The 20,781-nt window shown below is 37.0% G+C and overlaps 1 protein-coding gene across 1 annotated transcript in view; it reads right to left on the bottom strand.

The window, feature by feature from the left end:
* The window catches only part of LOC132086122 (transportin-1-like), a 157,583-nt gene that overhangs the window by 31,090 nt on the left and 105,712 nt on the right, over nucleotides 1-20,781 (bottom strand). Inside the window, exons 13-25 of the mRNA XM_059491581.1 lie at nucleotides 19,355-19,507; nucleotides 17,976-18,201; nucleotides 16,866-17,037; nucleotides 15,334-15,420; nucleotides 14,469-14,576; nucleotides 14,093-14,251; nucleotides 13,911-13,998; nucleotides 12,917-13,015; nucleotides 12,612-12,707; nucleotides 9,745-9,820; nucleotides 8,859-8,958; nucleotides 7,332-7,406; nucleotides 668-810 (exon numbers count right to left, since the gene is read on the bottom strand). Of these exons, the coding sequence (XP_059347564.1) occupies nucleotides 703-810; nucleotides 7,332-7,406; nucleotides 8,859-8,958; nucleotides 9,745-9,820; nucleotides 12,612-12,707; nucleotides 12,917-13,015; nucleotides 13,911-13,998; nucleotides 14,093-14,251; nucleotides 14,469-14,576; nucleotides 15,334-15,420; nucleotides 16,866-17,037; nucleotides 17,976-18,201; nucleotides 19,355-19,507 (1,547 nt within the window). The 3' untranslated portion in view covers nucleotides 668-702. The remainder of the gene's footprint in view (nucleotides 1-667; nucleotides 811-7,331; nucleotides 7,407-8,858; nucleotides 8,959-9,744; nucleotides 9,821-12,611; nucleotides 12,708-12,916; nucleotides 13,016-13,910; nucleotides 13,999-14,092; nucleotides 14,252-14,468; nucleotides 14,577-15,333; nucleotides 15,421-16,865; nucleotides 17,038-17,975; nucleotides 18,202-19,354; nucleotides 19,508-20,781) is intronic.

Here is a 20,781-nt window from a genome sequence, read left to right on the forward strand (position 1 = left end):
CAGTGACAGAACCTGAGGGAATGGCATGAAGCTGTGTCAGGGGAGGTTTAGGTTGGGTATTTGGGAAAGGTTCTTCACCCAGAGTGTGGTTGGGCTCCCCAGAGAAGTGGTCACAGCACCAAGCCTGCCAGAGTTCAAGAAGTGTTTGGACAATGCTCTCAGGCACATGGTATGATTCTTGGGGTGTCCTGTGCAGGGCCAGGACATGGACTTGATCCTGATGGGTCCCTTCCAACTCAAGATATTCTATTGTTCTATGATTAACATAACATTCTCTATTCAATGCCAAGGTAATATAGTATGTAGTTATGAACGCATTTAACTTCTCATTGCTAAAGTGTCTTAACAAACTTGCTTTCCTATCCTAGGGAACTATCCCTGCCTTAGACTACATCAGTCATCTACTAATTCATAAGTCATAAGGGAGCCTGTTACTTTAGCATGATGGCTTGAGGATTATAATAATCATTTTGCTTATTAAACAGGCACTTTTTTACACCTACATTTCCAACCTTATCTTGATACACTACTTTGTGTATGGAAAGGTAGCTGTTCCAACATATCTGTAAAAGTTTATTCTAGTGAATTAATTATGTTTCATATAATATAAACAGGGAGGAAGACTTGTTATACAGCTCTGTTTAGCAAGGAAGATTTGCATGCTTACCTCTAATTGTGGGACTGCAGCCACAGTGCATAAGGTTAAACTCCATAGTAAGCTGCAAGGCGCTCTTTTAAGGGAAGAGGAAACTGGTCAGAGAAACGCCTCCAATTCTCATCCCCAACTTGATTTTTAAATCCATGAAGAATCTACAAATGAGAGGGGGGAGGGAAATCAAGATAATCATTAAGCAGTAGATACAAGACCATTATTTACTAGCAGCATATGCAGTAAGCCATAAACTGCTGGATTCTGCATCTGTCCATTTGAATTTCTCAGCTTATTATTTAAATGTTACTAAGAGAAAAAGGAAGTCCAGGAAACTTCCTAGCCTGGTTCAGCTTTTGGACTACTATTCATTGCTTGTCCTCCATGTGAGTGGCAATGAAGTCACAAAGCATAGTTCAAGGGTGATCAAAAGAGAATTTAAACCCTTGGGATGGTTAGTGAGGGAAGCAGGAGCACAGGTTATTTTTTCCTCTGTTCTTCTAGGTGCAGGCAGTAACATTGAAAAAAGCGGATGGACCCTGGCTACTAATGCATGGCTCTGTGACTGGTGTTACTGCAAAAATTTTGGTTTCTTTGATACTGGGATGGCCTACATGGCACCGGGCTTGCTGGATTCAGATGAGATTCATCTTTCTCAAAGGAGGAAGAGGGTCTTGGGTCAAGAGCTAGCAGAGCTTATTGACAGGGCTTTAACCTAGATATGATGGGGGAGGGGGACATCATCAGGTTTAACAGTGATAAGGTGTGGGATGGCATGCCATCTCACTCATAGTAGATAGATGCCGGAGCCAGGAAGAGATGCCCAGAGCCTGAAGAAGGATCAAAGGTCAGCAGGAGAGAACCTGAAGGGCAGCACAAAGGAATTCCAGCCACTCCAGACAGAAAGTCAGCTTCATCAGGGGCCCAACATAAATGCCTCTATGCCAATGCATGCAGCATGGGAAACAAACAGGAGGAGAAAGACTATAATCTTATTGGCATCCCAGAGACATGGTGGGATGATTCCTATGACTGGAGTGCTGGAATGGAAGGATACAGCCTCTTTAGGAAGGATAGCCCAGGGGAGATGAGGAGGGTGTGTTGCCCTCTATGTCAATGACCATCTAAAGTGCATGGAGCTCTGCCTGGGGATGGATGAGGAGTTGACTGAGAACTTGTGAGTCAGGATTAAAGGGAGGGAAAGGACAAGTGACATTATAGTGGGGGGGTCTGCTACAGGCCACTCAACCAGGAAGACTGAGTTGATGAGATTTCTGCAGACAGATAGGAGTGGTCTCACGTTCACAAGTCCTGGTCCTCATGGGGGACTTCAACCACCCTGACATCTGTTGGAGGGATGACACAGCAGGGCACAGGCAATCCATAAGGTTCCTGGAATGTGCTGATGACAACTTCCTTCTCCAAGTGAAAGAGGAGTCCATGAGTAGAGGTGCTATGCTGGACCTTGTTCTCACCAACAAGGAGGTGTTGGGGAATGTGAACCTCAAGGGTAGCCTTGGCTGCAGTGACCATGGAATGGTGGAGTTCAAGACCCTTGAGGCAGAAAGGAGGGTGGACAACAAGCTGACTGCCCTGGATTTCAGGAGAGCTGACTTTGGCCTCTTCAGGGATCTGCTTGATAGAGTGTTGTGGGATAGAGCCCTGGAGGGAAGAGGGTCCCAAGAGAGCTGGATGATATTCAAGGATTGTCTCCTCCAGACCCAAGAGCAACGTATTCTAACAGAGGAAATGAGGGAAGAACACCTGTGTGGATGAACAAGGAGCTCCTGGACAAACTTAAACACAAACAGGTAGCTTACACAGGATGGAAGCAGGGAAAGGTAGCCTGGGAGGAATACAGAGAGATTGTCCAAACAGTCAGGGATCAGGTTAGGATAGCTAAAGCCCTGATAGAATTAAACCTGGCACAGGGCATCAAGGGTAAGAAAAAAAGCTTCTTTAGGTACATCAGAGATAAAGGAAAAACCAGGGAAAATGTGGGTCCTCTCAGGAAGGATATGGGAGACCTGTTTACCCAGGACATGGAGAAGGCTGAGGTACTCAATGACTTTTTTGCCTCAGTCTTCACCAACAAGTGTTCCAGATACACTGTTCAAGTTGCAAAAGATGAAAGCAGGGACTGAGACCGGGTTTGAAACCATTTAGGGTACCTGAAGGTGCACAAGTCCATGGGATCTGACAAGATACATTCACTGGTCCTGAGGGAACTGGCCAAGGATATCCATCATATTTAAGAAGTCATGGCAGTCCAGTGAAGTTTCCTCTGACTGGAAAAGGGGACACATAAACCCCATTTTTAAAAAGGGAAATAAGGAAGTCCCAGGGAACTACAGGCCAGTCAGCCTCACTGCAGTGCCAGGCAGGGTCATGGAGCAGATCCTCCTGGAAACTATGCTAAGGCACATGATAAACAAGGTGGTGATTGCTGAAAGCCACCATGGCTTCACCAAAGGCAAAACAAGCCTAAAAAACTTGATGGCCTTATATGATGAGGTTACGGTAGTGGTGGATGAGGGAAGAGCAACTGACATCATCTACCTGGACTTGTGCAAAGCATTTGACACTGTTCCGCATGACATCTTGGGCTCTGAACTGATGTGGATTTGATGGGTGGACCACTCAGTGGATAAGGAATTGGCTGGATGATCACACTCAAATTATGGTCAACAGCTCAATGTCCAAGTGGAAACCAGTGACAAGTGCTGTCCTCAGGAGTCAGTGTTGGGACCAGCACTGTTTAACATCTGTGTCAGTGACATGGACAGTGGAATTGAGTGCACTTTCAGCGAGTTTGTCAATGACACCGAGCTGTGTGGTGGGGTAGACACACTGGAGGGAAGGGATGGCATCCAGAGGGACCTGGAGAGGCTTGAGAGGTGGGTCTGTGTGAACCTCATGAAATCCCACAAGTCCAAGTCCAATTGCCCATGGGAATCACATAAGGTTTAATAAGAACAAGTGCTGGTGCTGCACCTGGGTCAGGTCAACCCCTGGTATCAACACAGGCTGGGGGATGAACAGATGGAGAGCAGCCCTGCTAGGAAGGACTTGGAGGTGCTTTTGGATGAGAGGCTGGACATGAGCTGGCAATGTGTGCTTGCAGCACAGAAAGCAAATTGTATTCTGGGCTACATTAAGAGGTGTGAAAAGCAGGTCAAGGGTAGGGATTCTGCCCCTCTGCTCTGGTGAGACCCCACTTGGAGTATTGCATCCAACTCTGGTGTCCCCGGCACAGGAAGGACATGGACCTGTTGGAGCAAGTTCAGAGGAGGCCATCAGGATGATGAGAGGGATGGAGCACCTCTCCTACAAAGACGTGCTGAGAGAGTTGGGGTTGTTCAGCCTGAAAAAGAGAAGGCTTTTGGGTGACCTAATTGCAGCGTTCTGGTACCTGAAGAAAGATGGAGAGGGATTTCATAGAAGTTGTGTTTATGGACAAAAAGCATGACATGACTCAGCAATATGCACTTGCAGCCCAGATACCAACTGTATCCTGGGCTACATCCAGAGCAGCATGGCCAGCAGATGGAGAGAGGGGATTCTCCCCTTCTACTCCGCTCTCCTGAGACCCCACCTGAGTATTGCATGTAGCTCTGGGGTCCTCAACACAAGAAAGATGTCTACCCATTAGAGTGAGTCCAGAGGAAGCCACAAAGCTGATCAGAGGGCTGGATGCCCTCTTCTATGAAGACAGGCTGAGAGAGTTGGGGTTGTTCAGCCTGGAGAAGTGAAGGCTTCAAGGAGACCTTAGAGTACCTTCCAGTACCTAAAGGGGGCTTATAAGAGCTGGGGAGGGACTTTTCACAAGGGCATGGAGTGATAGGACAAGGGGGAATGACTTCAAATTGAAAGAGGGCAAGTTTAGATTAGATGCAGTGATGGTGGTGAGACACTGGAACAGGTTGCCCAGAGAGGCTGAGAACTCCTTATCCCTGGAGGTGTTCAAGGCCAAGTTGGATGGAGCACTGAGCAACCTGGTCTAGTGAAAGGTGTTTCTAGCAGTGGCGGTGGATTGGAACTAGATGATCTTAAAGGTCCCTTCCAACACCAACCTTTTTGTGATTCTATGATTCTAATGTCTTTCTTAAAGGAAAAAACCCCAGCATTTCAGTTAAGGGTGACATATACAATATCACTATGCACACAGATTAGCATAAAGTATATAAATATATATTTTATATAAATTTAAATATACATATGTGTGTGTATGTAGTTTTAATGACTATGGTGACAGCCTAGAGTGAGGCTGAACATTTTGTCAATTGATACCGTTTATATGTTAAGATTACTGCGTTCACATTCATCTTTTTAAACCTATAATATGTTCTGGGAGGAAAGCTGAGCCAGAGCCACCGCCACCATTTGACAGAATGAATGCCTGTCAATTTCTTGCAAAAAACAAAAGTATCCTGTGAGAGCTGTGTTTTTTCCATGAAACCTGTAGAAAAACTGTTACTAAAAAGGAAGCTATTAAAATATTTTGTGTTTTGAAAGAACAGAGATCCACAACATAAGAAGGGGGAAAAACAATCAAATCTACAGGTTTCAGTCTGGACCCTCCAATGTAATAAATTAACTGAAAGCTACAAAAATTGAATGACACTGTCAAAAAGGTCAGTATTTTAGCTCCTCTTAATAGAAAATAATGCAGTCTCTAAAGTTTTGGTTTGTTTTTCTTTTCTAAACTCAAAGGTACATAATTGTGGAACAGTCTATCATGAAAACATCCTCACAAAAAAGGCAATGTCAAAGTTAAAGCTCATGATACTGAGTTCACCCTCAACACAACATTCTCAAGCAGAGCTGTTTTTAAACAGCATGTAGCAATAATATTACAGTGTCACAAGTTAATTTACTGCTTTTCTCCCTGAAAGAGACCTTCCACAGACAGATTCACCTCTCTTTCCTAACCCAAAGAGTCTGATTTGGCAGCTGCCAAGAAGCTACCAAAAAAAATCGAAGAATGTTCAGGTACAACAAAAGGAGCGCTTTTAAAAAAATATCTTACAGGACAATTTTAGCAATTGAGCTTCAGTTACAGTATTCAGATATCTTGCTTTTCTGAAACATTATACAATTAGGGTATATATGAGATCTCAACACTGGCAGCTCATGCACCTTTGCTCTTGGAAGGAGTATTTTCTCTCTTAGCTCTAGTGCTCCAAAACCAACAAACCAACCAATCCATTCCCCCAAAACCCAAACACTATCCACTATCAAGAGAAAGACCTTGGGGGACTACAAATTTTTCTCATTATTTCTAAAAGGCATAATTATCATTGGAAAATATGTAACTGGACTACAATAATCATGCATTCAACTAACAAAAACTCATTCCAATGAGAAAGCAATCTAAAAAAATTGTATGCCATCACTTGAAGAAAGCTTTGTCTCTGTCCTTGCTTGGCAAAAACCACAAAAAATACACTTTAAAAAGCAAGGATGTCTTTATGCCAAGTGACCAAGAAACACTGTGTCTACTTTGAATGCATTAGATCCCACGTGGATATCCTGGAAAGAATCTGAAAAAGAGGAGCATAGCTTATTGAAGTAAGTATTGAATGCTGAAGGAGCAGGACAGAAACATGTACTGAAACTGCTTTGGACAGCCATCACAGACAGCATCCTGGACTTTCTTTTAAGCTTGTATTTCTTGTTTCCTTATGCTAATGGCTAGAATACTCAGAGCCATGCATTTCCTGACCCTGATATTCCTTTGAAGGTTCTCAGATATTTGGTCTCCTAACTAGGACACTGAGATTTTTTTTGTCTTTGATACTCAAGTCAGGATTCCAATGTTCTAGTTCATTCTGATGCACACACTTGGCATTACTTGAAGAGGAAGTGCCAATATTGGCCCACAATTCAAGTATGTACTTAGAAATATGTTCCATTTTATCTTAAGGAGGACCATTAACTTTTGACATACATCCTTCCTAAAACTAGAGATTTCACTTTACAACATACAAGAAAAGCCTGAACAATACTGAACAATAACAGCATCTGTGCATGCAACTGAAATAAGTTTATTTTGTTCTGGTTTTTAACTGAAGACACTAGTGCATAAACACAGTATATTATTTTCTGTCTCTGTGTGTGTTTTGTTTATTTCACACAAGGCAAACATTCCTTTTGATTAAATTCTATTGATACTTTGTCTAGGGATGCATTCTTGGCTATAACTGTACATAAGTTTCTTGAAGACTTGCTTATCCAAGAGGAACTCTGAGGAGAGTTAAGCAGTCCCAAAAACTTATTTTCATCTGGAGCAAGATAAACAGATCAGGATACTACTGGAAGATTTTCCATTTTCAATTTTCTAGATATTAAAAAAAATATATATTCTTGGGGGGTATGGGTCTTAAACCACACAGATCTCATTTTCTAGAAAAGAAAAAGAAGGGGAAAAAAAGTTTTCTATGTGGTATAAAACCTCCTGTTCTTCCAAATGCAGCCAAAACATAGTAGGCTGGACATTATAAAAATATAGGTTAAAAAAAATCAGATTTTTTTTATGTTTTGTTTGACAGTTTATGACTTTGCAAGAAAGCCTTCATGACCACAAATACAGTAAGTTTTAATAATGGAAATAAACAACAAGGAAAAAAAAGGATCCAAAAATAACCACAGTTCAGATATACCGTCATACTAGAAACATTACCTTACAGAACATGTCTCGGAGATCATCTTTTGGGTTAATCCACGATGCAACAGCATCACAAAAAAAAATAAAGTCCTATAAGATTAAACAATCACATAGGTTAGGAACCTCACATTTATAGGTCTGAAAACAATGTCCAATGTTTTTTCTATGAACTATGCAGGGTATCTGATCCTAACTCACAACTCTGCTTTTAGTTTTATGCCTTTATTTTCTAGTTAATTCAGACAATAATGGTAAGCTATTGTATGTTTAAGTATATGGAAATAGAAATAGCTGAGTGTAGGAATACCTTTGTTTCATAGGATTTTTTATTAAATTGAACCACAGTTAAAAACACCCCAAACCAACAAACAAACACCTCTTCCCTCCCCCACACCACACTTGTCTAACTAATCATTTCAGTACACATTATAAGTTTGAGAACCAATCATCTCAATAACAATCAACAAACTTGGGATCACACTTGCAACTTACTCTCATGTATTTTCAGTTGGGAAAAAAGCTGTTGTATTTTTTTAAGCAGAGACAGAAGTTGTTTCTGGGATACACAGAATGTGTACATGTTCAAAACTAAAGTCACCCCAAAATAACTATTTTGCTTTACCTCTGACTATACCATTAAAACATCAGTCTTAATCATTAAGTTGATAATGCATGTTTTTGGATAGGAACTGAGGATAACAACTACATAGGAGGAGAGCTTGGATAATGAAGAGAGTCCTTAATTGCTCTATCCATTTAAGCTGTGTGAAAGAACAAACAGACAGCAGAAGAGGAAAATGCTAAGTACAAGATAAGGGATACGTGAACTGAACTGAAAAATTCAAAACAAGATAAAGGTTCAATTCTTGCATTTCAGGGAGAAGGATTCCAGGCAGAGGAGAGGGAAATTCACCTTTATTTTCCTCTTAGAAAATATTACCTTCATACAGCTTTACCTTGGAGCTGCACAGACTAAAGAGCAAATCATATTCTAGAGATGTACAATTTATTTTAAAGGGATGCATCTTCCTTATCATGGTGACTATTTAAGCAATATAGCCAAAGCTGAAAGAGAATCTTCCCTGACCCAGTTTTAAGAATGAAGGGGTGGTTATTGTTTTTGTTTTGTTTCTTTTTTTTAAAGCCTAGATTGTATCTGAAAAACAGGTTTCAATATGCCAGATTTTGTCTTGTATTTTCATACATATCATCAACATAAAAAAGACTGATAGAAGTATCAGAATACAGTTAATCAAAGTTCATTATTGACATATTCCTTGTAAGTAAAAGACAAAAATGAATTTAACAATGCTGTCTTCCTTTCCATAAGTGATAATTACTGAAGCAGAAATCCTGAAGTATCAGGATATGTATAATTTGGAATATAAACATTTTGGTCTTCTTGATGCCTAAAAAGAAGTTACAGCACATACTACTGTAAATCCACTTCAAGCTAAATATTTTTCATACTCCGTATACAGCTTTCACTAAATTTCACACGAACAAAGAAAAAAGAAGTTAAGACCTATTTATGTATCTTACTTGGACTACTCCACTGGGGTTGACTGAGATCATGGTACATATCCCACGGAACGCTGAATCCTTTTCCTCATTGTCTCTTATGTTTCGCAGAGAAGTGCACCTAGTAAGTTGGAGAGCAAAACTTGAATAATTCTATTACTTTTTGATTCAATCAAGTCAGAACTAGATGACAGCATTTGATGGAATAAGTCACACTGATAAGATTACCTGAAACACTATTTTGAACACTTAGAAAGTTACTTGTTGCACACAGTATTTACTAGTATATTCCCATTAGGTATCATCTACAGAATCTTGCTTTCCTGTTGAACTATATAGTTAGAAAGTGTGACCTGTATTCCATTAAATACAAAAGAAACACATATAAAAATAATTATAATTATAGAAACTATCATTATTAGAAGCAGAACATATAATACTATTGCAATATGAATTGTCAGATATCACTTAAAGAACAATTATTTAACCTTTACAGCAGCAAGCAAGCTATTTTATACATAACAAGTATAGAAATAGATTACTTACAGCAATTCAAGCCTCAGACTGAATTTTAAGTAAAGTAATGCACAGTTTAAATTTTAGAGTATTTGCATGCATTGTATTATCATTCTCGTGGATTTTAAAATGCTCTTTCATGGTCAAGCTTTAACACGCAAGCATGTGACAATCTTATCCCATGCATAAATTAGTCGTTAGCCACAACATAAAGAATACATGACAGTGCTACTAAAAACTCACAAACCTGATAGGACAAGATTAGTCACATGGTTGGCAATGATTAAGGATTGAGATTTTGTAACCAACTGAAAATATATCTAAAAGTGAGATAGAAGAAAGAAAGAAAGTGAAGAAAAATGAATTAAAAAAAATTTTGAATAATACACACCAGGGTCTTATAAACTGCTGTAGCATGGGAGCCACCTCTTGAGGACAAACGTAACCAAGACGACCAATTGTTATTGCTAAGGTAATGCAATCACGGTTATACACCACCAAACGCCAACCAAGACATGAGCAAATGAGGGGGGAGGAGAAAAAATAAAGAAAAAACAACAAATAACTCAGAAACAGAAGCCAACAGAATCTGTATATGATAGTAAACATAAGATTTCACCAGTGCTGTTTATTACAACCCCTTGAATAAGAGGAAGCAACATATATGGTATAGTCTCCAGGGTAAAAGAAAAATTAAAGAAGTAAATGAGAGAACACCAAAAAACACAATTTGAAATACAAAGGCTTTCTGATGTAAGTAGTCATTCTGCTCTCTTCAGAATCACCTCTTACAGTAAATTTACCTACTTACACTTCAAAGTTTTTAATAAAAAGTACTATTATGGATACTAATGATAGAAAGGAATTAACCATTTTTGGTTTTAGTATCAAGTAGTCCTAAAAATTTAATTTTTTCAATATTTAGAATTTAAGATTTTGATAGGTCTACTATCAGTAAAAATACATTTATAAACACTTTTACATGGAATACATTGTGGTCTATCTAATAAACACCAAATAGATTAAACACTCTCAAAGAGACCCAAGTATTTGCTTTCTTCATAATCTTGTAGAAAAATTAAAGTGGTTGCTAGCTCATAGCAAGTGACTGGATAAAATTAATTTTTTAATCCAAATATTTTTCCTGTTTAGAAAAACTTCCTCATAAAAGTTGTATGATTATCTGACTTTTGATACAAAAGCATAAACACAAAAAAAAGTAAAACTGCTTCTCTGAATGATTAGGTATTGTGGTCCTTTGTTCTGAGGGCCAGACTGAAAATAATATCATCATGAAAGTGTGTTTTAATGGTGTTTGCTCAACTCACAAAAGATTAATCTTCAGAAAAAAGAGAAGGTGGGAAATAATGTATCAGAATTACTTGAAGCAAAATCCATGAATAATACTAAAATCCAGCAGATTTATATGAAGCAAAGAAACCTATGTTCAAGGGACATACTATGCAACACTAATTAACAGGCGTTTGTGAACAGTTTCATGAAACATGCAGTAAAGCAGATGATGCTTTCTCCAATAAAAGTTTAGTGTAGGATACACTAGCAGTTTTAAATGTACCCATTCCATGAAAGCTACATGTCACTGGTAATGTACTATTTTGCCCAGACATTAATTGATTTCAAATTTTCAGCAGATCTAACACAAAACTGCATTTGAAGTGATACTTTCAAATGAAAGTGCACTTTTAAGGTTTATCTGTAAATTCTCACAGCTAGAGTCTGTATGAGGAATAGTAATTTTTGTCAAAGGGTAACTTTTGGCATGTACTCATTATTTTCTATGCAACTATTTTACTTAAGCTGATCTCATATGTTTCCATAACAGAAGTGTTTTCATAGCTCATTACATAACAACCTACAATAGAAAACATGAATACTCTTGCACATACCAATGGCATGTAGCACAATATCCCACAAGAAACTTATCATTACATCACACTCAACATTTATTTACAGCTTTGCATCTGCATTTAAAGTAACTATTAAAATACTAAAAATAGTCAGTGTTTGGATGCCTAAAAAAATTCTCTGCCAGTTATGGAAGCAAACTTTTAGGTACTGGATGTTTCTCAGATACAGATATTACATGTCCATCAATACAGACAAAGGGGCTTGGGGGCAAGGGGTAAGAAAATTTATTTTGCTATACTATTCCATGGTGCATTTCATAACAAGTAATTAGCATGAAAATTATCTTTTCAAAAAGCAGTACCTATAATATGCCAGACAACTAGGCAATTTTTCCTTTACGTTCACCTTCCATACTAAATGAGGGGATGGGGTGTGGAGAATACTGAAGGAAAAATATGCATAGAAAGAAATCCCAATTTATCTCATACTTAGCTCAAGCCCAAATGTAACTAGCACTGAATTTCCATAATTTTCAATTATGTTCAGTATAATGACTAAGCTATCATTTTTCTTACAAGACAGTTTTCAAACAGAAAAAAAAATCAAAATATTCTAAATTAGTAAAACAGTAAACCTGAAACTTGTTAAATTATTAATAAAGTTTTGCTGAAGTATGGAAGGTGTTCCTCATACCAGAACATGCCTTCTATAAATGCAAAAAACCAAGCCTCAGAAATTTCAGTTCAATAAGGCATTTGGGGACTGCTTCCAATTTGGAAGGCAAAGCAGCTGTCCAGAACATAAAAACATACATGCCACTGTTAAGACTTTTCAGAAATTTGTCATTAAGTGACCAGGTAATAGAAATTATACATAATTTCAGTTATGTTTTGGTAAAACTGCCATCACAGATCTAGATTTTTGTGCATATTGCTACACAGTAATGTTTTTTAAAAAGTGCATTATTGTAAATTCAAAGAGTTCATTATTTTTTATATATATGCCAATTACATTTGTTTCACACTAGACATGTACATACAGTACTCATGAAAGGACACGCATATATTAAAATGAGTGTAAAGCCACTAAGTCTTTAAGTGTTACTGCATATATCTGTCATATTGTATACATAAATAAAATTGGAAGAATACTTTAATAGATGATAAATAAATATAAAATGCTATAAAGGTGAGAAAGCACTTTAATAATCTAGATATATGATAGATGTTTTTCTGCAAGACTGAGACTTGTAAGAGTTTCTCTAAAACAGTTGTTTTTGCTTATAAAAGCCAAACATATAGCAATAAAATAAGTTCTACTCAATTTTTTTAAATCATCATAGAAAAAAAATTAATTCCCTTAAACATAAATTATTCAGTTTTTGGATACCTGTGTTCTCTAACAATGTCTTTGGTGTGTTGGGTCTGTTAATTATTTCTACAAGCTGGTGTAACACCATTGGAATATAATGCTGCATCTCTATACCTGAAACAGCCAAAAAAAAACATTCAGAAGAAAATGACCATTAATATATATAATCTATTTAGATCTGGTATATTGAATTTACTGTCAAAGACAAGAATTTAAAACTGAATTTAAATTTTTAACATGAAAGCATAACTAGAAATGAAAAACAATCCACAACCCAAACAAACCATTCTAAATATGTGAAAATTCAAAGAAAAAAATCTTACCCATTTGGATGGAGATTTCTCCAATTGCCCAGGTGGCATTGTTACACACAGAAATGAATTCAGGGTTTAGGTTTGTTCCCAAAATGGGCATGAAATCAGCTAGAAGGAACATTTTAAAATCTCATCACACAATACAAGCAACCATCTTGTTCTATTACTGTAAGATCACAAGGAGAGGGAGTTTAAAAAATCATATAAGTGTATTTAAATTCTTGTAAAGCATTACACTTGAATCAACAAGAGCTGTATTTTTGCTATATATCAGATTAGTCTGGAAGATACAACCTAAGCAGATCAACGCAAATCCTTTCAAACTACGATTTAAAAATATTTCTAATAGATTTTACATTGATGTAATTCTAGAAACCTTTTTTATCCCATTCCCGAGAGTAGGGAAAGAAAAGCACACCCGGATAGCTATGTATTCAGCTGTGCTAAAAAAAAAAATTACCAAACACCTCTTCCCAAAACAAACACCCCCTTCAGCAACAAAAACAAAAAACCACCAAACACAACACCAAGCCCCCCAAAAAACCCCAACAGCCAACAACAATGAAGCCTAGAAAGTAAATCCCAGCTTTGATTAAAATTACAGATGTTATAATCTATCTTTGTGACTAATATTTCACTAAAATTAAAATTCCAAGCCTATCCAAGTATTCATAGATTCTAGTAGAGTAAAAATCCTACAAAGCAACTGTTCTAATTGAAGTGTAAGTACATCTGTTTTTCTGTATTCCAGCAAAACAGGAAGCATGTTACATTATAGAAATCAAGCAACAATATGAATTTTTGCACTGTCTACAAAAAGAACAACACGTCTTAAAACACACAGTTTAAAGGAGAAAAGACAACAGACTCTTGCTGATAAAGGAAAACTAAAATCTACACCATGACAAGGTAACCCACAGAAAAGGGAACTTAAAAATGGCTAAACCATCCTCCTATCAGTTTATAAAACAAATTAATTATTTAATATGCAAAAGAAACATACCGATGCAAGGCTTAACATGCTGAAAACACGCCTTTGTCAGATCACCTAACAATGCAAAAGAACTCTGCCGCACCTCAGGCATTTTATCCTAAAGAGAGGAAGAAAAAACCCTGAAAATTCTAGAAGTGTTTCTGATTCTTTCTAGAAAGAAAATTTTGGATTAAACAGATTACTCATCTCACCTGCATACATTGGTACATTAGTGTCAGGATATTGCTGCAAGCCACTAGCTGTTCAATGTTGCCTCCAAGTCCTTCAGCTAAACCACTGAGTAAATCAAGAGCTACAATCATGAAATCTTTATCTGGAGCCTCATATTGGTCTGGTTGAGCATTGTGCAACTGCAACAAATAATTATGCATTTTCAAAATGAGTATTATATTTTCTCAGAGGCATGCATAAAAGTAAAAACAAACAATTAAGTTTCAGAACTGCAGCTTCATTTAAAAATTCAATAATTAATACTACAAATCTCCCTGCAAACCCCTAACTTTACATAGTTAATACATTGGTTTAAGGAGATATTCTGAAAACATTGGAATAGCAATAGAAAAATACCATGGCTTGTGCAAGAGTCTTCTGCACCAGATTGACACAACGCTGGTACACAGGCTCACAGTATGGAAGAAATCCAGATTGCAAGGCAGTAGCAACTGATGACAGGCACTGAAATAAAATAAAGAAGGTAAAAAAGTGAGAGAGACAATTTCTTCACCTCCCCCAAGTACCCTTTACTTGTGTGTAGCAAATTAAAAGCATTTTAAGTATACTCACAAGTAACTGTTTAAGCAAAAACAACCTGGAAAGGTAGTACTGATTAGCTGAGCCAAGGCAACCATCAGCTAATTGTTATTCTCTCCTATGTATGTCAGTTGAAAAAATTTCTCAGGAGCAGCATCTTCTTCAAGGTGCCAAGACAGTTCATATGAAGACAATTACCATAATTCAGCTAGCATTTACACTAAACTTGACCATGTTGACAATGTACAAGCCCTAACATTACCCAAGAGTTATGAAACTAATTTCTCTAGAAGTGTTTTCCTGCTTCACACTTGGAAAGTACAGAGAACAGACTACATTGTCTGGTTCATACCTTCAGCCTGTTGGTAATTTTTTTAATGAAGGGACGAAAGGAAAGCAGAGAGAGAAGACAAGAACAACAGGGATGGAACAATTTTTTAAAAACAAAGAATCCCAAAGAAAACACCCAAGAATGTCAGGGAAAAAAAATAATTCTAAAAGATTTCTGCTAAACTTAATAACATTTCCTCAGTTAAAAAAAATTCTCACTATTGTCATAATATTTTCTCCATAATGGGAAATACCTAACACTGACAGCATTTATAGTCACACTTCCTAGTAGGAACATCCTTAGTAGAAGAGGCAATTCCCAAAAGACACATACTCAAATTTTAACATTTACCTCCAATAAAGGGAAGAGATCTTTATCTTCATCTTTCAACATGTTCCACTTCTGGATTAATGGAGGCATTAGCATCTGAATATATTCCTGTTTAAGATGAAAATGCATCAGCTACTGAAGCATTTAATTGCATACTAGTTTATTTCAAAGATAGAAAATTTATATATTCTACTTTTTCAGGAGAAAAAAATATATACTGCAATTCAACCTTTGTTGAAATATATAGTAGTTGAATATTAGAACTTAAATTTTATGTCTTAAGATTTTTTGCTGAGGCACATAAGTACCTTTGCAAAACAAATCTTTTCCTCCAGGTTTGGCTTCAGTCTACCAACTTTTAATAGCTGCCTGGGTTGTTATATATCTATAGGATTGACTCAGGGGCTACAGAAAATGTTTTTACCAGCAATACAATCTAGCTGTGCATCTGCCACCTGCTTTTCTCAATCATCTTCCATTGCCTTAATGTTTCAACTCTATCCCCAGAAGTTCCTGAAACCTGTTCCTCATTCAATTACTCATCCATGAAGAAAGTAATTTTCTATCCCTCCAGAAATGCGCACTTACCAATTCTGTATAAAATGTTGCATCTTCTCGGCCACTGCTGTCATAGTCACAAGGACATTAAGCAAGGCATCCCTGTAGTACTGTTGCTCCCAGAAAGTATCCAAAGAGACAACAGATGCTGCCAGCTAATGCTATGTCCAAAGATACAATATTTTAAGCAACTGAAGAAAGTCCCACCATTACCAGGAGCTCCCATTTAGCTTCCTCCTGGTGCTGTCAGAAGTCAAGCTGGCCAGGGCCAGAGAGAGATTGGAAAATATGTCCTTTGACAGTGTGGAGTCTTGAATGGCAAATAAAATGCCATGGCAACAACCCAAATTGTTTTATTCTAGTTTGTCTATGTCATGTGAAGAACTATAGAGAAATAAACCAAATTTCAACAGCATGCATGTGACATATATGTATATCCTATTAATGAACATGTATACTACAAAACCCCCACTACACTTGCCTGTGCTCTCTGTGATTTACTCAAAGGATTCTGTGTTTTTAGATATAAAATGCACATCTATCCCACTTTTGGATGAAGCAATCTCTAATGATGATGTGCTTTGATGCATTGAAAGACAGAGCAGTTTAGCTATACTGAAAGTGGTTACAAGCAACAAAAAAGTCATTAGAAATTAGCACACACATTCTACCAATTTCTTTAAAATCCCATATCATATCTATATATATATCTCTATATATCTCCTTTGAGCTGAAAAATTCTGAGAGTAAGAAAAAAAAGCCACAATAATGAGAAGTACATTTTGCAAGCCACCAAACACACAATTATTTATTCAAAATGGGGAGTATTTGTGTAGTGTGAAAATTACATACAGCCTATGTATATTACATGCAAATATTTATTATTATTGAATCCAGGATTTTTGTTTAAAAACATATAAAGCACACTACAAAAGCCACTCAACCAGTTTTTCAATATATGATGAGCGTTTCTACAGAACATAAAGTATACTCACAGGTTTATTTAGATGATGTCCTACAGAATCTGCTAGAGTTCCTATAGCATCATAAAGAATGAGCAGGTTTTTATGCTGATATTTACTAAATGCGAAGACCAAAGTGTCAAGTATATATGCAAGATAAGGAACAAGCTCTGTACAAGCCTCCTCTTCTAGAGTAGCAAAGGCACTGATGGACAAAAAAACCCACCCCAAATAGGTCAGTCAGTAGCTTGTAAAAAACAAAACACGACCACCCCAAAAAGCCCTAAACTACCCATTCCTGGTTAAACACAGAACTGTATTTAGTCTTTAAATTCATCCAAGGTATGTTTTTACAATGGTATTATTGAGACAATCTCAATCTATTTTGATTGAACACAAAGATTCAGCTCAAACTGTGATGAGCAAAATGTAAAAAAATTATGGTAAAAACCTTTAATGTATATATGTTACAGATGTAATCCTGCTTTATGAAGAAACTTTCTTGGCAGTCTGCTTTGCACTCCTCCCCTACACAAACTGACATGTAAAAGCTTTACTTGCTGAGCTTCCTGCACAAGTGGTATACCCATTCTAATAATGGTGTGCCCGTTCTTTTTTTTTTTTTTTAAATATTGGCAGACAAGGGACAGAAGGGAATCTTACCTCCAAGGATCTCCTTTCAAGAGAAAGGGAATATCCCTTGAAATAGTTGTAACCCAAATTTTTTGGTAATCCTGAGCTAAATATAAACATTGCTAATGCAATGATGGGATAGTTTTCCCGTATTGACCTTGCTCATAGGCCTATAAAAGCCAGATTCCTAGACAATGAAATTTCAAATATTGAAAATAAACAGGTGTGACATACAGATAATTTCTTTTTACAGCAATAGATTGTTTAGTTTGCTTTTCATATATTCTAAAAACAAACTGGACAAGAGAAAGACAAATTATCTGGTTTTGTTTTACCACAACTCAGTTGTGATGATTTCAGAAGAAGCCGAACCCACCCCAATTTAAAAGGAAAAAAAAATACATTAGGAGCTAGAAACAGAGTTATAGAATAATCAATTAAGGCATTAAAATATTTTCCCATGAAAAAGCAGTGTCATGGATAGTACTTTTTGTTTAAGCTTTGGCTCACCTGCAGGCAGCTTCTTGTACTCTCTTGTTGCTATCCAGAATGCGCTTTAGCAACTCGGTCATTAATGGCTTCAAGTATGTGTCTGGGGGTTGACTAACTACCCAGTGTGCATAGCGACTAAGAGTCCAGCAAGTGATGGAGCGCACAAGAGCCTTTTTATTAGAGAGGCACTGAATAAGGTGAGGGATCAGCTCAGGAAGATATGGAATCATACCCTGCATGCAGCCTAGAAGGAAAAATATAGCTATTACAGTATGAGAATTAGAAAACATAATAGAGCGTTTTGTTATTTCCTAGAAGGGATATATTTCCTTCCTCTATCATGTAGTAATACATTTTGCCAATATACAAAGCAAGTCTACCTAATTTATGTTAAGTCCTAAAATGAAACCACACCATAAACAGTAATTAAAATCCTCAATCGAATTTACATTTATTCCAACTACATTTCTACTTCAGTGCTTCTCCAATCTCCATAAATTCTGCTTTATTAAAGGGAGTATAGCAAGAATATCCAAATAAAATTGGTTTACAAAGCTTGGAAGTCTTATGCCAGTCTACTCAGAGTGACCAAGACAACAAGCAGAGAAAGATTAGGCCTTGATAACTAATCACCATATCATTAAAAAAGATTTCTTTAAAAATTTAATTTTCCTCTTGTTTTCTCTTAATATAACACAAATACTGGTCAACAATAAAAGCTGCACACTTTGAGTCAGCAAGGGCAGTAATATACTAAGATTTGCAAGAAGTACTAACTTTTACCTTGCTTGACTTGAAATCAAAACCAACAAAAATGCTTTCTAGCAACAAATAAAATATATGTTCACTAGGCACTGTAGGAAAAGATAGATAATCCAGGCATGGACCCAAACATATTCCTTCAATTTCCAAAACAGACAGAGATTATGGAAATACAGGCAAAAAGCCAAGACTGTAAGTAAATACAAAGAAATGGAAGTTAACACATTTAAACCAGAGAGCCATCCACAAAAAGCAGCTCAGGGCACTGAAGTCATGGGACTTGTCTTCTCCATTTCTGAAAACACTGAATGAAATGTAGATATTCCTGTTGTATCAAATCAAGGTAGTATTTCATGAGAGACCAAGAAATATATGCTACAGAGTTAAAAAGGGGAGGAATAAAAGAAATTATCTAAGTTATTGAAGCCTCAAAAAAATGCACAGATTTGAAAATGAAAAATTAAACAAGTAACTGCAGTCATCAACCAGTAGATGTAGAGATTATTCACATTAAAACAAAACCAAATAGCTGAGGATGTATACTTGCTTGCACAAGTAAATTCATCTAGAAGGAAACCCAGAACTGCTTTAGAACCAATAAAAATTCAGTAACCTGATATGGACTGTTGCCTTACCTTCAGCAATTGCTCCAAGAACAAGGATACCAGATTCTTTAACTACCCATTCATGATGGAAAAGCAATTCCTTCAAAAGGGGCAAGATGTGTGGCAGAAGTTCATCACGAAATACATTAGCCAGGACATCTAGAGCAGCAGCAGAACATTTCCCTGAGGGGAATTAACAATGTTAATCTTATTATACAAGCAGTTGTATTTAAAAAGTATGATCCTCATTTTAACTTTGAGCTGCCAGTGATGCCTTAAGTTCTTAAGTTTTATCTTTCATATTTTTCAGATTCTGTACTGCCTTACTGTGTAACTCTGAACTTCATATTAAGTGCTAGGAAGTTCTCTTCACAGTTTAGTTAGAGAAAACAATCCTTTACCAGCCTGAGAACCAAGGACACCATTGCAGCTTCGGGCACAAAAAGCATAAACAACAGTGAATTGAAGAGAGCAAAGCAGGAGGATGGGACTCCATAACCTGAAGCTGTAATTGGACAATTAACCCAAATATAAATGAACCAAAACTTATAAAAGTGTGAAAACTCATGACTGGTCATCCCTCTTGTGATCATCTTGGGTGTAGCCCTGGCCAGGCTCTTGTACTGCTCAAGGGGTATCCATTAGGCCTTTTAATAAATACCTACTTTATTCTTTAACTCTGCCTAGTCTCTGTTCTAGGTCAGCCTCTTTAGGCATCACCAGGTTATCAGGAGGAAAGATACTTTAATTTCATTACAATACACGGGGATCCATTGTGCTCTGGTACAAAGCCATAGCTTTTAGGGAGCCATTTTTGCAGCATTTTTATAGCCACTAAAAGGACTTATACACTAGGGATTTTAAAACACTCACTGACAGGTGATGTACTTTGGACCTGATTAGCATAAGAGATTTTGATGATCAGGATGCCTTGGCAAGAACAAACAGAGCAAGAAGACTGAATTAAGAGAGAAGATTGAATCAAGTTCTACAAACAAGAGATGTTGCAAAATGTATGTTTATATGATGATTAACCCAAACACTGTAGTAAAAAATTACTAGCCTTCCTAGAATAGCATATAAGCATATGTAGTCCACAATAAATTTGGATTCTGACCACCACCACTCAGTCTCCCTGCCTCTCTCTATCACAAATAGACAGGAACCACACCATTATATTGCAACATTATATACACTACATAATTTCAGGATGGTGTAACACTACAAAAGAGGGAAGGTCTGTGACATGAATGCAACATACTGAAGAAATTAAGGAGAAATAGCCAAAAAATACTAGCAAGTGATTAAAAAGAAAATGTTCGAACATGACCTATGTATCAAAGCAAAAAAAAGTCAAAATCATCAATCTCTAGAGACTGAAAGAAATTTGCTGACTTTTGCTCTGAGCTAGCTCCTAATTCTGTGACGGACCTATACAAAGAACACTACTTTGAAAT

Source organism: Ammospiza nelsoni, chromosome W (genome assembly GCF_027579445.1).
Source record: "Ammospiza nelsoni isolate bAmmNel1 chromosome W, bAmmNel1.pri, whole genome shotgun sequence".
In the NCBI taxonomy this organism is placed as follows: Eukaryota; Metazoa; Chordata; class Aves; order Passeriformes; family Passerellidae; genus Ammospiza; species Ammospiza nelsoni.